The sequence below is a fragment of the Muntiacus reevesi genome, chromosome 4, assembly GCF_963930625.1.
Source record: "Muntiacus reevesi chromosome 4, mMunRee1.1, whole genome shotgun sequence".
Lineage (NCBI taxonomy): Eukaryota > Metazoa > Chordata > Mammalia > Artiodactyla > Cervidae > Muntiacus > Muntiacus reevesi.
In genome coordinates this window covers 47506302-47521709 of record NC_089252.1, presented here as the reverse complement: position 1 = coordinate 47521709, position 15408 = coordinate 47506302, and the positions used below count along the sequence as shown (strand labels likewise).

General features: G+C 35.5%; 1 protein-coding gene across 16 annotated transcripts in view; it reads left to right on the top strand.

Annotated features, from left to right (window-relative positions):
- MBD1 (methyl-CpG binding domain protein 1) overlaps window positions 1-15408 on the top strand; it is a 54441-nt gene that overhangs the window by 19908 nt on the left and 19125 nt on the right. For all 16 annotated transcript variants that reach the window (XM_065932702.1, XM_065932701.1, XM_065932687.1 and 13 more), the window contains 2 exons: window positions 2319-2548; window positions 3041-3214. In XM_065932702.1, coding sequence (XP_065788774.1) covers window positions 2319-2548; window positions 3041-3214 — 404 coding nt within the window. The remainder of the gene's footprint in view (window positions 1-2318; window positions 2549-3040; window positions 3215-15408) is intronic.

The following is a 15408-nucleotide window of genomic DNA, read 5'->3' as shown; positions in this document are numbered from 1 at the left end:
TTTCTTCACGAGAAGGTGGTGAAAGATGTAATGTCTGAAGTGATGAAGCAGCAAAAGGAGCAGCTGTTTGGTGAGTGCCTCCTAGGGACCTAGTTATTTACTTCTTGAAATAATTTTTTTAAGGAAGCTATTTGTTTTGCTCTTTTTGACAGGTGAGAAAACTGAGACTTAAAGAGGTTAAGTAACTTGCTCAAGATCACACAGTTATCAGTAGAGGCCAGACTCAAACCTAGGCTTGTAAGATGTTCTTCTTTAAGACATTAAACTGTAATAGTAGAAACTAACTTGAGATGTTACAGTAACAAAAGCTTTCAGTGACCTTGAAAGTACAGGGTAGTTATGAAACCCTTTATTCTGATTTTAGCATGGTTTAAGAATTGCAATGTCCAGTATGGTGGCCACTAGCCACAAATTTGAGCACTTGTAATATGCCTAGAGTCACGTATTAAGATAATAATATTTTGGATATATTGGTTAAATAAAAATATATTAAAATTAATTCCCCCTGTTTCTCTTTATTTTTTAGAATACAGCTGCATCAATGTTAAATTGCAGATCTGGTTTATATTATTTTTCTGTTAAACAGTACAGGCTTTGAGCACATAATGCTGAGACTGCATGGATTGGCACCATCTTGTTAGGAAACTCCAGATCATACTTTATTCATCCAGAGATGGGGTGCTCCCTGACCACAAAGTCCTTCCTACCCAGGATGCCACAGCCTTAAAGGGCTTCCTAATTCCCTGCTACTGTTCAGTCTGTTTCTCACTGCCCTCCACTGCTATTTCCTCTTTAGTCAAAATGTGCCTCAGAGCCTGCCTCTTGCCCTGATGACTGAAGACAGTTGATTCCTGATGGCCTTGGCACTTGGTTCCTGCTCTCAGCCCATCTGTCTACTCGGACCCTGAGTGTGTCCTGCTCAGGGTGCAGCCTTGACCCAGCTCTGCTTTGTTATCACTGAATCTGCGTTCATAGAATGCCATACATATTAGAGAACAGTAGTTTGTTAACTAAATCTAGGCTCTAAGTAATTTCAGTATGAACTAGCTACTTCCCATGATGTAACCTTCGCCATCACCTTCTGTCTCCAACCTACCTCAGCTTTATATTATCTTGTTCAACTATTCTAGGCACCCATATGTATAGCCCGAACCTTGAATCTTGTCATGAGGCTGTCTTCAAATGTTGATTTCCTTTCCTTAGAGACTCCTATACCAAGTTTCAATGCCAGCCTTTTGGTAATCCAGACAGTGATGCTCTCAGTGTAAATGATCAGACTGACTCTCTGCCACGAGTTGAAGCCTTTGTTACGGAGCATCGGCACACCAGAGTCTGACTGCTCACCTAAGGGTGACTTGATAAACCTGGCTGAAAATACAAAACTCAAAACCACGGGTTTCATGGTGCCCCCAGGAGGGGCAGGAGTCACATCAAGCCCACCCATGAACAGTTTCATTCATTCATCGTTCCTCTTCATTCATACTGAGAACTTGATGCTGGTAGGCAGGCTTCATGCTAGCAATGAAGAAATAAAAAAGATATAGTCCGTATGATTTTAGCAAATGTGCCAATGTTTATTCACAATGGTGTATGCATTTCCAACTTTTTGGTGAAGGTTTGTAAAAAATGAACATGTTTACAGAAATTCAAGTTATCCCAGAATGTCAGGAGCACAGCTCTTGCATTAAACTTCTGGGGACAGTAGAAATAGGAATCAAATTCTGCCATTAGCTTTTTTTTTCTTTTCTTTCTTTCCCTTCCTCCCTTTCTGTCTTCCTTGCTTCCTTCTTAAAGGATATCTCACTGTCACAACTTGTTATGTATATCCTATATACTTAGTGAGTAGTTTATTTTAATTGAAAGAATTTTGATGGTGGTAACTATGTTGTCAGAGCCCTGAAAAGCAAGGTGGGATAGTAGGTGGCAAGATTAAGGTCAGGAATTAGAAGAACTTTAATTCTTGTTCTACTCATTTCTGCCCTAACTACTTAGAGCACTTTGGGCAAATAACTTAAGTCTCTGATTTGATTAGCTAATCCCTGGAGTCCCATTCAAAATTTTAACTTTATAATTCCATGAACTTTTATTCAAATGACATTTGAGAAATATTTGAGACTGATTTGATGACATCTTAGGTACAGGTTTCAAAGAATCAAACAAGTTACATCTTAGACACTTAAGTTGTTTACAGTTATAGCAGGATATATTAGTTTTATATACCAAGTTTTGTTTAATATGAGTATTGGTGGATTAACTGAAAATATGCAGTTGATTTTGGGTCTGTCATAAGTGATACTTGCTTTTTCTTGTTGTTCCAGAGAGCCAAGCCTCCCAAAGTCCAAGGAGCTGAGCATCATCTGGAAAGAATCCAACAAAGTCATCAGAAACATCATGCTATTTTGGCCTCCATTAAGTCATTTGAGCGAGATCGCTTAAAAACTGAGTGGGACCAGCACAATGACTGCAAGTTTGTGGACAGTCTTGTGAAAGCAAGAGTCAAGGATGCCATGCAAGGGTTTATCATCAACACTGAAGAAAGACGAAATAAGTAAGGCTTAAAAACTGGCTAATCCAGACTCTGAGACATTCCTGAAACTAGAGTCTGAGAGTGACCAATCAAAAATCAAGTGAATTTTTATAGTAAGGATCATGGCTGAGCTATTCTTATTCCTACCAAACCAATAGCTTATTTTTATTTTCACTTGTGATAACCTGTTGATATAAATCAAAAGAACATATTGTATCATATTTTGTCATTATAATGAAAAGCTTGCTCATTTTGCTTTTTTTGTTGACATATAGATCACATATCTCATCTGTACGTGATCAAATAAAATGTGGTGTAGATTAGTCTCTATTGCTTTAGGTGACAACTCATTTTATGGAATACTGTAATGACCTTTCCTTGTTACAAAATTTATGACTGAACATATACTTCTGGAATTGAATTTAACAAAATAAAAATCAATTAGTGAAATTGTGCATATAGCATGACAGTTTTAATTCTTTTGCTTGTTGTCATTTTGTTTTGTGAACCTAGGTTACGTGAACTTTTAGCATCAGAAGAAACTGAGTATTTTACTGAAATGCAATTGAAAGAAGAAACAATTGAGGAGAAAAAAGATAGAATGAGAGATAAAATAAGATTATTAAGAGAGAAGAAAGAAAAAGAGAGACAGGATTTTGTGGCTGAAAAGCTAGACCAGCAATTCAGGTAATGATGTCAGAAAAACATACACATAGAATCTGAAGTTGGTATATTAAAAATTATTTAGGAAGACTGATTCACAGTAAAGTGTAGCCCTAACAGGGCACAGCAGTTGTACATTTAAGTCTTGGTAATTAATACATACATCATTGCACTAAGAAGTTTTGTCTGTTTGCTTTCTGGTGATAATGCATAAGATTTATTCTCAGCGTATTTCAAGTATACAATACAGTATTATTACCTGTAGTCCCCATACTCTACATTCAGTTCAGTTCAGTCCAGTCGCTCAGTCATGTCCTACTCTTTGCAACCGCATGAACTGCAGCACGCCAGGCCTCCCTGTCTATCATCAACTCCTAGAGCCTACCCAAACTCATGTTCATTGAGTTGGTGATGCCATCCAACCATCTCATCCTCTGTCATCCCCTTCTCCTCCTGCCCTCAATCTTTCCCAGCATCAGGGTCCTTTCCAATGAGTCAGTTCTTCGCATCAGGTGGCCAAAGTGTTGGAGTTTCAGCTTCGACATCAGTCCTTCCAATAAACACTCAGGACTGATCTCCTTTAGGATGGACTGATTGGATCTCCTTGCAGTCCAAGGGACTCTCAAGAGCCTTCTCCAATACCATAGTTCAAAAGCATGAATTCTTTGGTGCTCAGCTTTCTTTATAGTCCAACTCTCACATCCATACATGACCCCTGGAAAAACCATAGCCTTGACTGGATGGACCTTTGTTGACAAAGTAATGTCTCTGCTTTTTAATATGCTGTCTATGTTGGTCATAACTTTCCTTCCAAGGAGTAAGCATCTTTCAATTTCATGGCTACACTCACCATATGCAGTGATTTGGGAGCCCCCCAAAATAGTCAGCCACTGTTTCCACTGTTTCCCCATCTATTTGCCATGAGGTGATTGCAAATGCTAGATGCCATGGTCTTAGTTTTCTGAAGGTTGAGCTTTAAGCCAACTTTTTCACCCTCCTCTTTCACTTTCATCAAGAGGCTCTTCTTCACTTTTTGCCATAAGGGTGGTGTCATTTGCATATCTGAGGTTATTGATATTTATCCCAGCAGTCCTGATTCCAGCCTGTGATTCATCCAGCCCAGCGTTTCTCATGATGTACTCTGCATATAAGTCAAATAAGCATACTCTATACTAGATCCCCGAAACTTATTAATTCATCTTATAACTGAAAATTTATATCCTTTGAGCAAATCTTCCCTTTTCTCCGATCCCCTAGCCCCTGAGAACTGACATTCTACTCTCTGTTTCTATATGTCAAACCTTTTGCCCCCTTAGATTCCACATTTAGTGAGATCATACAGTTTTTGTCTTTCTCTGTCCGGCCTATTTCACTTCGTATTATATCCTGCAGGTTCATCCGTGTTGTCTCAAAGAGCAGAATTTTCTTTTTTATGTTGAGTAATATTCCATTCCTGGAGTAGGAAATGTCAACCCACTCCAGTATTCTTGCCTGGAAAATTCCATGGGCAGAGGAGCCTGGTTGGCTACAGTCCATGGGGCCACCAAGAGTCGGACATGACTGGGTGCACAGTATTCCATTCCACAATTTCTTTATCCATTCATACCTCAGTAAACAGTTTGTTTCCATATGGTAGTTCTGGTTTCAATTTTTGAGGGTTCTCCATACTGTTTTTCATAATGGCTCTACCAATTTGTGTTTCCACCACAGTGTACAAAGGTGTCCTTTTTTCTACATCCTTGCCAACGTTTGTCATCTCTTTTATCTTTTTTTTGTAATAGCCATCCTAACAGGTATGAGGTGATAATCTCATTGTGGCTTTGATTGGCATTTTTATGGTGATTTGTGATGTTGAGTACCTTTTCACATACTTGTTGGCCATTTGTATGTCTTCTTGGAAAAATGCCTATTCAGGGCTTTTGTTCATTTTTGTAGTCAGATTATTTGTTTTTTGCTATTGAGTTATATGAGTTTCTTACATATATTAGATATTAATCTTTTAATAGATACATGATTTGAAAATATTCTCTCCCATTCTGTAGGTTGCCTTTTTACTTTGTTGTTTCCATTGGTGTGAAGAAACTTTTTATTAATAATTGGATATAGTCCCACTTGGTTTATCTTTTATTTTGTTGCCTTTGCTTTTAGTGTCTTATCCAAAAAATCATTGTCAAGACCAATGTCAAGGAGCTTTTCCCTTATGTTTTCTTCTAAATATTTTACAGTTTCAGGTCTTAATGTTTAAGTTTTTCATCCATTTTGAGTTAATTTTTGTGAATGGTGATCCAGTTTTATTCTTTTGTCTATGGTCGTTGAGTTTTACCAAGGTTGTTTATTGAAGAGACTGTCCTTTTTCCCTTGTATGTTCTTGGCCTCTTTTAAAGGACTGGTTGACCATATATATGATACATGGAATTCTTTCTGGGCCCCCTGTTCTGTTCCACTGCTCTGAAAGTGAAAGTTGCTTAGTCATGTCCAACTCTTTGCGACCCCATGGACTATACAGTCCATGGAATTCTCTAGGGCCAAAATACTGGATTGAGTAGCCTTTCCCTTCTCCAGGGAATCTTCCCAACCCAGGGATTGAACCCAGGTCTCCCACATTGCAGGTGGATTCTTTACCAGCAGAGCCACAAGGGAAGCCCAAGAATACTGGAGTGGGTAGCATATACATTCTCCAGCAGAGCTTCCTGACCCAGGAATCAAACCGGGGTCTCCTCTTTGCAGGAGGATTCTTTACCAACTGAGTATTGCTCTATTCATCTGTTTTTATGCCACTATCATTACTGTTTTGATTATCATAGCTTTGTAATATAGTTTGAAATCAAATGTGTGTTGCTTCCAGCTTTGTTCCTCTTTATCAAGATTGCTTTGGCTATTTGAGATCTTTTGTAATTCAATTGAAAGTTTAGGATTTTTCCTATTTCTGTGAAAATGCCATTGGAATTTTGATAGGGATTGCATTGAATGTAGGTCACTTTGGGTAGTAAGGATATTTTATTAATAACAATATTCCAACCCAAGGACAAAGGATATCTTTCCATTTATTTGAATCTTCAGTTTCTTTCATCAGTAGCTTATAATTTTCAGTGTACAGATCTTTAACCTCCTTGCTTAAATTCATTCTTATTTTTATTGTTTTTGAAGCTATTGCAAATAGGATTGTTCTCTTAATTTCTCTTTCAGGTGGTTAATTTTTAGTGTGTAAAAATGCAACTGATTTCTGTTCATTAATTTCAATTCCTGTAGCTTTACTGAATTCGCTGATTAGTTCTAACACTTTTTGATGGAATCTTTAGAGTTTTCTATATATATAAAGTAAGATCATGTCATCTGCAAACAGACAGTTTTACTTCCACTTCTTCATTTTAGATATATTTATTTCTTTTTCTTGCCTAACTGTTCTGGCTAGGTTTTCCAGTACTATGTTGAATAAAAGTGGCAAGAGTGGGCACCCTTGTCTTATGCCTGATTTTAAGAAAAAGCCTTCAAGTTTTTACTTTTGAACATGGTGTTAGCTGTGTGCTAGTTATGTATAGCCTTTATTCTGTTGGGCTACATGCCTTCTACACTTAATTTGTTGAGAAAGAGTTTTTTTTTTATCATGAATTTGTCAAATTTCTTTCGTAGCTATTAAGATGATCATATAATGTTTATCCTTCATTCTGTTAATGTGATGTGGCACATTTACTGATTTGCATATACTCAACTATTCTTGCATCCCAAGGATAAATTGTGCTTGATTATGGTATGTGATTCTTCTAATATGCTAGTATTGTACTGAGGATTTTCACATTTGTGTTCATCAGGGATATTGGAAGTATTCTCTCTCCTTCATTTTTTTGGGAGGATTTGAGAAAGGTTGGTATTAATTCTTTAAATGTTTGGTAGAACTCACCAGTGAAACCATCTGGTCCTGGGCTTCTTTTTTGGGAGTTTTGAGTACTGATTCAGTGTCCTTACTCTTTATTGGTCTTTTCAGATTTTCTGTTTTGTCATGATTCAGTCTTGGTAGATTATATGTATCTAGGAATCAATCCATTTTTTTTTAGATTATCTAACTTGTTTGCATATAATTGTTCATAATAGTCTCTCATGATCCCTTGTATTTTTACAGTATCAGTTGTAAAGTTTCCTTTTTTATTTCTAATTTTATTTATTTGAATCTTCTTTTCTTAGGTAGTTGAGCTAAAGATTGTCAATTTTACCTCTTTGAAAAAACAGCTATTAGTTTCACTGATATGTTTATCATTTTTGTAGTCTCTGTTTCATTTACTTCCATTCTGATCTTTGTTATTTCCTTTCTTCTGATTACTTTGGGCTTAATTTATTCTTTATAATGCCTTGAGGTTTAAAGTCAGATTTTTGAGATCTTTCTTTTCTCTTAATATAGGTGTTTATTGTAATAAATTTCCTTCTTAAAGGGACTTTTGCTGCATCTCATAATTTTGGATATGTTGTATTTCTATTTTCATTTAAGATTTTTTTTTATTTCCCCTTTGATTTCTTTTTTGACCCATTGGTTATTCAGGAGTGTGTTTTTTCTAATTTCCACACATCTGTTAATTTTTCCAGCTTTCTTTCTGTTATTGATTGCTAGTTTTATGCCATTGTGGTAAAAAAAAAAAAAAAAGATACATTATTTCAATATTTTTAAATTTAAGACTTTTTTGTGATGTGGCATGTGATCTATCTTGGAGAATGCTCCATGTTTACTTGAGAAGATTATGTATTCTAGTAGATGGAATGTTCTGTGTATGTGTGTTAGATTCATTTGATCTAAAGTATACTTCAATCTGTTGTTTCCTTATTGATTTTCTGTCTCTATGATCTATGCACTGCTAAAATGGAATATTGAAGTCTCCTACTATTACTGCACTGCTGTTTATTTTTCCCTTTATATCTGTTAATCTTTGTTTAGCATATTTATGTGCTCTGATATTGAGTGCATATACTGCTGACTCCTCGAACAACACAGACTCTGAAGGTCCACTTAAATGTGTTTTCTTCCCAGTAAATGTAGTACTATATGATCTGGGATTAGTTAAATCTGCAGATGTGGAACCATGGATATGGAAGGCTGACTACAGAACTTGAGCATCTGTGGATTTTGTTATCTGTGGCAGATCCTCAAATGAATCTGCTACAGGTAGGAAGGGATGACTTTATAATTGTCATGTCCTCTTGATGAACTGACCCTGTCTCTTGCTACATCTTTTGAGTTAAGGTCTATTTTGTCTAAGTGTAACTGCTTCCGCTCTCTTTTGGTTTCTACTTTCAAAGAGTATCTTTCTCCATCCCTTGACTTTAAAGCCATGTAGCCTTAAACCTGAAGCAGGTCTGTTATAAGCAGCAGATTGTTGGATCTTGTTTTTTATCCATTCGGCCCCTCTATCTTTGAATTCTCAGATTTTTTCTTCCTCTTGTTTGTTCGTGTCTGAAGTTGATGCTATCTTTTGGATTTTTATTTCATGCATTGTATTTTTCAGCTCCAGAATTTCTGTTTGGTTCTTTTTGATGATTTCTATCTTTATTGAACTTCTCATTTTGTTCCTATGTTGTTTTCCTGATTTTATTGAGTCATCTATCAGTATTCTAACTCACTGACCTTCCTAAAAACAATTGTTTTGAATTCTTTAGCAGGTAGTTTGTATATCTCTATTTCTTTAGGATTGGTTACTAGAAAAGGATTGTATTCCTTTGTTGGTGTATATTTTCCTTCATTTTTGTATTCTTTGAAGACTTGTATGGCTATGTTTGCATGTGAAGAAGTATTTACCCCTTCCAGCCTTTACTGACTGACTTCAGGAAAGAAATACCTTCACCAATCAGTCCAGCTAGGGATTCTAAGACTTCCTCATACCCTTTCTGTGGATGCACCTGATCTACACTTGTCTGTAACCCATGTAAAGCATAGCCTCACCGCCTGTCTTTGTTAGGATCTAGATACTCCCTACTGGTTACTGGAGGAGAAAATGCTTTAAGGGTCAAAGGGGAAACTAGGAAGTGAATTTCAACGGACCATTAGTATATTTCCCACTTTCTAGTAAATGTTTTTTTTTTTTTTCCTTTATTACACAGTAAGGAAAATGAAGTTTCATAAGTGGTTTGGACTCTTAAAATGCTTATTAATTTGGTAACAATTATAAAGATTTCATAAAGATATCTCATATAACTGAGTATACAACTTCATCTTGTATACCTTGCTAGTTAGATGAATTAATTAGAATTTTAGAAGAAATAGTTATATCCTGCAACAGTAGCCCATGTTATCCATGGGGCTTACATTTCAAGATCCCCAGTAAATGTCTGAAACTGAATTCTGTATACACTATGTTTTTCTCCTATACACCCCTATGACAAAGTTTAATTTATAAATTAGTTACATTTCAGAGATTAGTAACAATTGTGGATAATAAAATGGAGTGTATAACAATATACTCTAATAAAATTTGTGAATGTGGTCTCCCTCTCTCTCTGTGTGTCTCAAAATATCTTATTGTACTGTATTCACCCTTCTTCTTGTGATGATGTGAAATTAATATAATGTCTATATGGTAAGTAAGATGAATGATGTATTGTGATGTGCACATGTGTGTGTGTGTGCTAAGTCGCTTCAGTTGTCTGGCTCTGTGACCCTGTGGCCCGTAGCCTGCGAGGCTCCTCTATCCATAGGATTGTCCAGGCAAGAATCCTGGAGTGAGTTGCCATACCCTTCTCCAGGGGATCTTCCTGACCCAGGGCTCAAACTCAGGTCTCTTAAGCCTCTTAAGCAGGTTCTTTACCACTGGCGCCACCTGGGAAGCCCCGTATTGTGATGTAGCATTAGGCTATTGACCTGACTGCAGATCATCTGCTTTGGGTGATCCTGGATCATTGATCTGTGACGATGTTGATGACTGAACGTCAGGAACAGATGATGTCATTTGTTGGAGATCCCAAGCCGAATGGAGCTGGTTGGTACAAAATTTCATCACACTTAAGAACAATTTGCAATTGAAAACTTTTTAACTTTTTACTTCTGGAGTTTTCCATTTAATGTTTTCAGAATACAGCTGACCATGGGTAATAGAAACTGTGGAAAGTGAAATGGTGGATAAGGGAGACTACCAATAATTTACTTGAAAGCAAACCATTTTCAGTGTTTTTTAATGCAGTACTTCTAACAGAACTGCAATATAAATATAGTTTAAATTCATTATAAAAGTGAAAGGCCAGGATTAAATTTTGATCAAGGATACTAAATTATGCCCCATTACTGCAAATATAATTGAAGCTTTAATGTTTGTATAAAGCAAGATGAAATTATTCCTCTTCCTCTGCTTCCCCTCCTTCTTCCTTTTAGTATCCCATTGTATACATATGCCACAGTTTATTCATTCTCCGGGTTACAGGCATTTCATGTATTTCTAGTTTTGCATCCTTATGAATAAAGCTGCTGTGGACATTCTTGTACATGTCTTCTGGCAGATAAGTACATTATTTCTTTTAGAATATTTAGTGGCATACCTAGAATATTTGATAATTAGAATGGGTCATTTTTTATTGTTCCAGGTCATCTAAACAGCAAAATTACTTTCAGTAACAATAATGAAAGGAAATGAATAATAACAACAAGATAACCAGTGACTTTTTAAACTTTTTACTTGTAAATAATTATGTATTCACAGAAATTGTAAAGATAGTACAGAAATATCATATATTCTTACCCCAGTTTTCCTTCAGTGGTTATAACACAATATCATACAAGGAAATTGACATTGGCATAATGTACATGTATAATTCTGTGCCATTTTATCATGTATGTGGATCCATCTAATACCCCACACAATCAAGAACTATTCTGTCACCACAGGGGTCTTCCTTGTGCTTCCCTTTATAGTCACAACTACCACTCTCACCCTCATCTTCATAATTTCCTGATATTGTATATATGAACTTGTACAATATGTGATCTGTCAAAATTGGCCTTTTTCAATGAACAGTCTTTGAGGTTCATCTAAATTGCTGCATGTATTAATAGTTTGTCATTTTTTATTGCTGAGTAGTATCCCATTTTGTGGATATATTTAAATTTCTGTAAACCATCCACTTATTGACATACATGTTGATTGTTTCTAGTTTTTATCTATTATGAATGAATCTAATATGTGAACGTTTGTGTTCACATTTTTGTGTGAACGTAAATTTTCCTTTCTCTCAGATAATTGCCGTATGCTGAGTGTTATATGTATATTTGATTTTGTAAGAAACTAATAAATTCTTTTCCAACATGGCTGTATGATTTTATATTTCTACCAGTAATGTATAAAAGATCAAGTTTTTTCATATCTTTGCCAGCTTTTGATACTGTCATTATTAGGACAGAGGTGTGCAGTGATATTTCATTGTGGCTTTAATTGGCATTTCCTTAATGGGTTGTGATGTTGAGCAAATTTTCATATGCTTGTTTGCCATGTGGATATTCAATTTGGTGAAATGTATCTTCATGTCTTTTGCCCATTTTCTAATTGGATTAGCTGTTGAGTATTGAGAATTCTTTGTATATTCCAGATATGAGTCCTTTGTAGGATATTTAGTTTTGAAATATTTTTTCCTGGTCTGTAGCTTGTTGTTTTTTTTTGAATCCTCTTAGTGGGGTCTTTCACAGAGAAAAGGTTTTTAATTTTGATGAAATCCAATTTATTGATTTTTGTTTTATGGATCATGCTTTTGAGTACATTGTGAAAAAATTTTCTATCCCCTCCCCCTGTATTGCCCTTCCCACTTGCCTCTCTCCAGTGGTAACTACTAGTTTGATTTCTATATCCATGAGTCTGCTGCTTTTTTGTTATATTCACTAGCTTGTTGTATTTTCTAGATTCCACATATAAGTGATAACGTACAGTATTTCTCTTTCTCTGTCTGACTTAGTTTCACTTAGCATAATGCCCTCCAAGTCCATCCATTTTGCTGCAGATTGCAAAATTTCATTCTTTTTTATGGCTGAGTAGTCTGTTGTTTCTATGTACCACATCTTCTTTATCCACTCAAATGTTTATGGACACTTACGTTGCTTTCATATCTTGACAATTATAAATAATGCTGCTATCATTGTGGTGCACGTGTCTTTTTGGATTAGTGTTTTTAGCTTTTGGGTTTTTTTGTTTGTTTGCTTTTTTTCTGACATGTACCCAGGTGTGTAATTGCTGGGTCATATGGTAGTTTTATTTTTAGTTTTTTGAGAAGCGTTCATACTGTCTTCCACCATGGCTGCATGACATCCTTGCCAACTTTGTTATTTGTATTCTTTTCCACGATAGCCATTCGGACAAGCAAGTGCAACTGGAATCTCATTGTGGTTTTGTTCCTTTTTTTCTTGTTCACACTGTTTCATTTATGGGATCTTAATTCCCTGTCCAGAGATTGAATCCAGGCCCTCGGCAGTGAAAACATGACGTCCTAACCACTGGACTGCCAGGGAGTTCTCTCACTGTGGTTTTGATTTGCATTTCCCTGATGATACGTTAATCATCTTTTCATGTGCCTGTTGGCTATTTGCATGTCCTCTTTGGAAAAATGTCTTCAGCTCCTCTATCTATTTTAAATTGGTGTTTTTTTTAAATTGAGTTGTATGGGTTGTTTTTATATGTTGGGTATTAACCCCTTATCAGTCATGTCATTTGCAAATGTTTTCTCTCATTTGGTAGCTTGTCATTTCATTTTGTCAGTGGATACCTTTGCTACCCAGTATTGCTCTGTGCCTTCATTTCCTCATCTGCAACCTGAGGATAAAATAATAGTAATAATGAGCTTACAATAATGTTTGTTGCTGTATTGGTTGCTATGAAGATTGTAAGAGTTCAGACATGTAAACTGCTTAGAACAGTGCCTGGCAAATAATATGTACTTAATAACTATTGTTAATAATATTATTATTCCTGGCTTTGTGACTTGAAAAGATATTTTGGCTCCCTGAGTTTTGATTTCTTTAACTCTGAAATAGGGATAATACTTGCTGCCCCATCTAAGTTATAAGGTCCTTATGAGGATGAAATAAGATTTTATATGTGAAAGTACCATGTAAAGCACCGACAAAAAGTTTTCCTCTTATCAGTAATTATTATCATTAAAATAGGTAGGTATTCTATTTAATGCTTTTTAGCTCAGCTCATTTTAATTTTTGTGGCTAGCTAATTTATTTGATATAGTTACATATTAATAACCTCATATACTTTATAAATAATATTGTGGGTGCTTAGAATTTTTTTACTGAAAGACATGCATAATCAAAAAAGTTTGAAGATCTACTGATCTAAAAAAATGAATATGATATGAGCTCTTTTGTACCGTATTAATTCTGGCCTTCTTGGCAGCATGTATCAAGTTGCCTTAAGAATGTTTTTGTACTCTGGTTTTATATTAAGGAAGGAATTACCTTAAAAAAATCATTAGCAATAAACAGATTGACAAAAACCATGTTCATTGCAACATTGTGATAAAAGTCAGAAGTAACCTTTATGTTCATCAAACAGGAGAATGTTTAAGTAAACTGTGATATATTTATAGACTCTAGTCTCTACTATGCAGCTTATTAAACTATAATAAAGTTTTGAAGTTAGAAAATATTTTAAAGAATATTTCATGAGAAAACATTCCCAATAAAATGATAGGTGGAAAAATTAAAATACAGGAGATACAGATATGCAGAAAGACCCCAATTCTAGTAAAAAGATACATACATAGGAAAGAAATATGTATTAACATACTAATAGTGTTTATCTCTTAATAGTAGGACTAGCATTATTTCTAGTATCTTCATAATTTTGTTTATTTTCAGTTTTTTTTTCAGTTTTTCTGCCATGAACATGTATAAGTTTTATACTTAGGATGAAAGAGTTTATTTTAAACAAAAATTTAAAATATAAGCCATACTTCTTATGTTTTAGATTTCCATTAATTGAATAGCTTTGTTAGAATATGAATCATGGGATTGAGAAGGACTTTAGTAAGTCATCATGGCCAAATCTGAGAATTTCACTGATGAATTCTAGACAGATGAATTTGTTTTTTTCAGTGTTAAAAGTGGTTTTTTTTTGGTGACCTAGTAACTTCAGCTTCTGTTACCTATTGCACCTTCCACAGAATGTGGATGGCTGGTATGTTGATAATCAGTATGATTATGTATCAGTTAAACCAACAATTATTTATTGGTCATTGGGTAAGTAGTATGGGTCATATGTTCCCGAAATATATCCTGAGTCCCAGCTCTCACAGAGATTCGTTTAGAGAAGTGAGACTAAGCTTCATCAAATGGTAAACAATACTCAACCACATCTGATAAATGTCATTTTGTGTGATACTGGCCATCCTTGGGTAATAAGAGTTTAGACCTCATCCTTTCTTTTAGTCTTAGCAGTTCAAATTTCTTTAAAATTCTTTGTTGAGCTCATTCTCCAGACTTTAGCTTCTTCATGTAGAATTTGATTTAGAAGACAGGAAGAATTGATTTTTTTTTTTTAAAACCTTCCCATCAAATGTTCTCTCAAACTTGGCTAAATGTCAGAACCACCTGAGGTACTCCTAAGAAAATGCAGATGGGTCTTATCCCCTGATATTCTGGTTTAACAAGTCTGATCTGGAGGAAAGGAAGAGTGGAGTTTAGAAAATATAGCTGAATAATTCTAAAGTACAATCAGTGCTGAATTTCACAGCTCTTTTATTAAAAATGGGTTCAATGAAGAACATCTGAAGAAAGCTGAAGAAAGAATAAGGTCTAGACACTTATGAAATAACATTTCCTCTTGGTGACATAAACCTGGTTGCCACAAGGCAAGAAAAGGACTGTTTTCTCAACTCGGACGGTAAGCCCTGCAGTGGGCGTGTGTCCTGCCCTGCCTGGAATCCAGAGGCATTAGGGAAGCATCACTGTGATCATGCCGACTCTATCCTTGGATCTCTTCTTGGGTGTACAGATAGGGTCTCTTTCAACCAAAGCCTTAATCTAACTGTAATGTTGCAGGGACTTGTTCCTCCTTTGTTTTCTCTATAGTAATCACAGTAATTACCATTTACTGAGTTCCTATTATCTACCAGGTATTTACATCCATTTATCCCTGATCCTTAGCAGAACCTTAAAAGACAGTTCTTTTACAGATATAAAAATAAGCTCAGATAGATCGAGTTTGTGACCCAAGGTCACACAGGAAACGTCAGAACCAGGATTCAGAGGCTGCTCC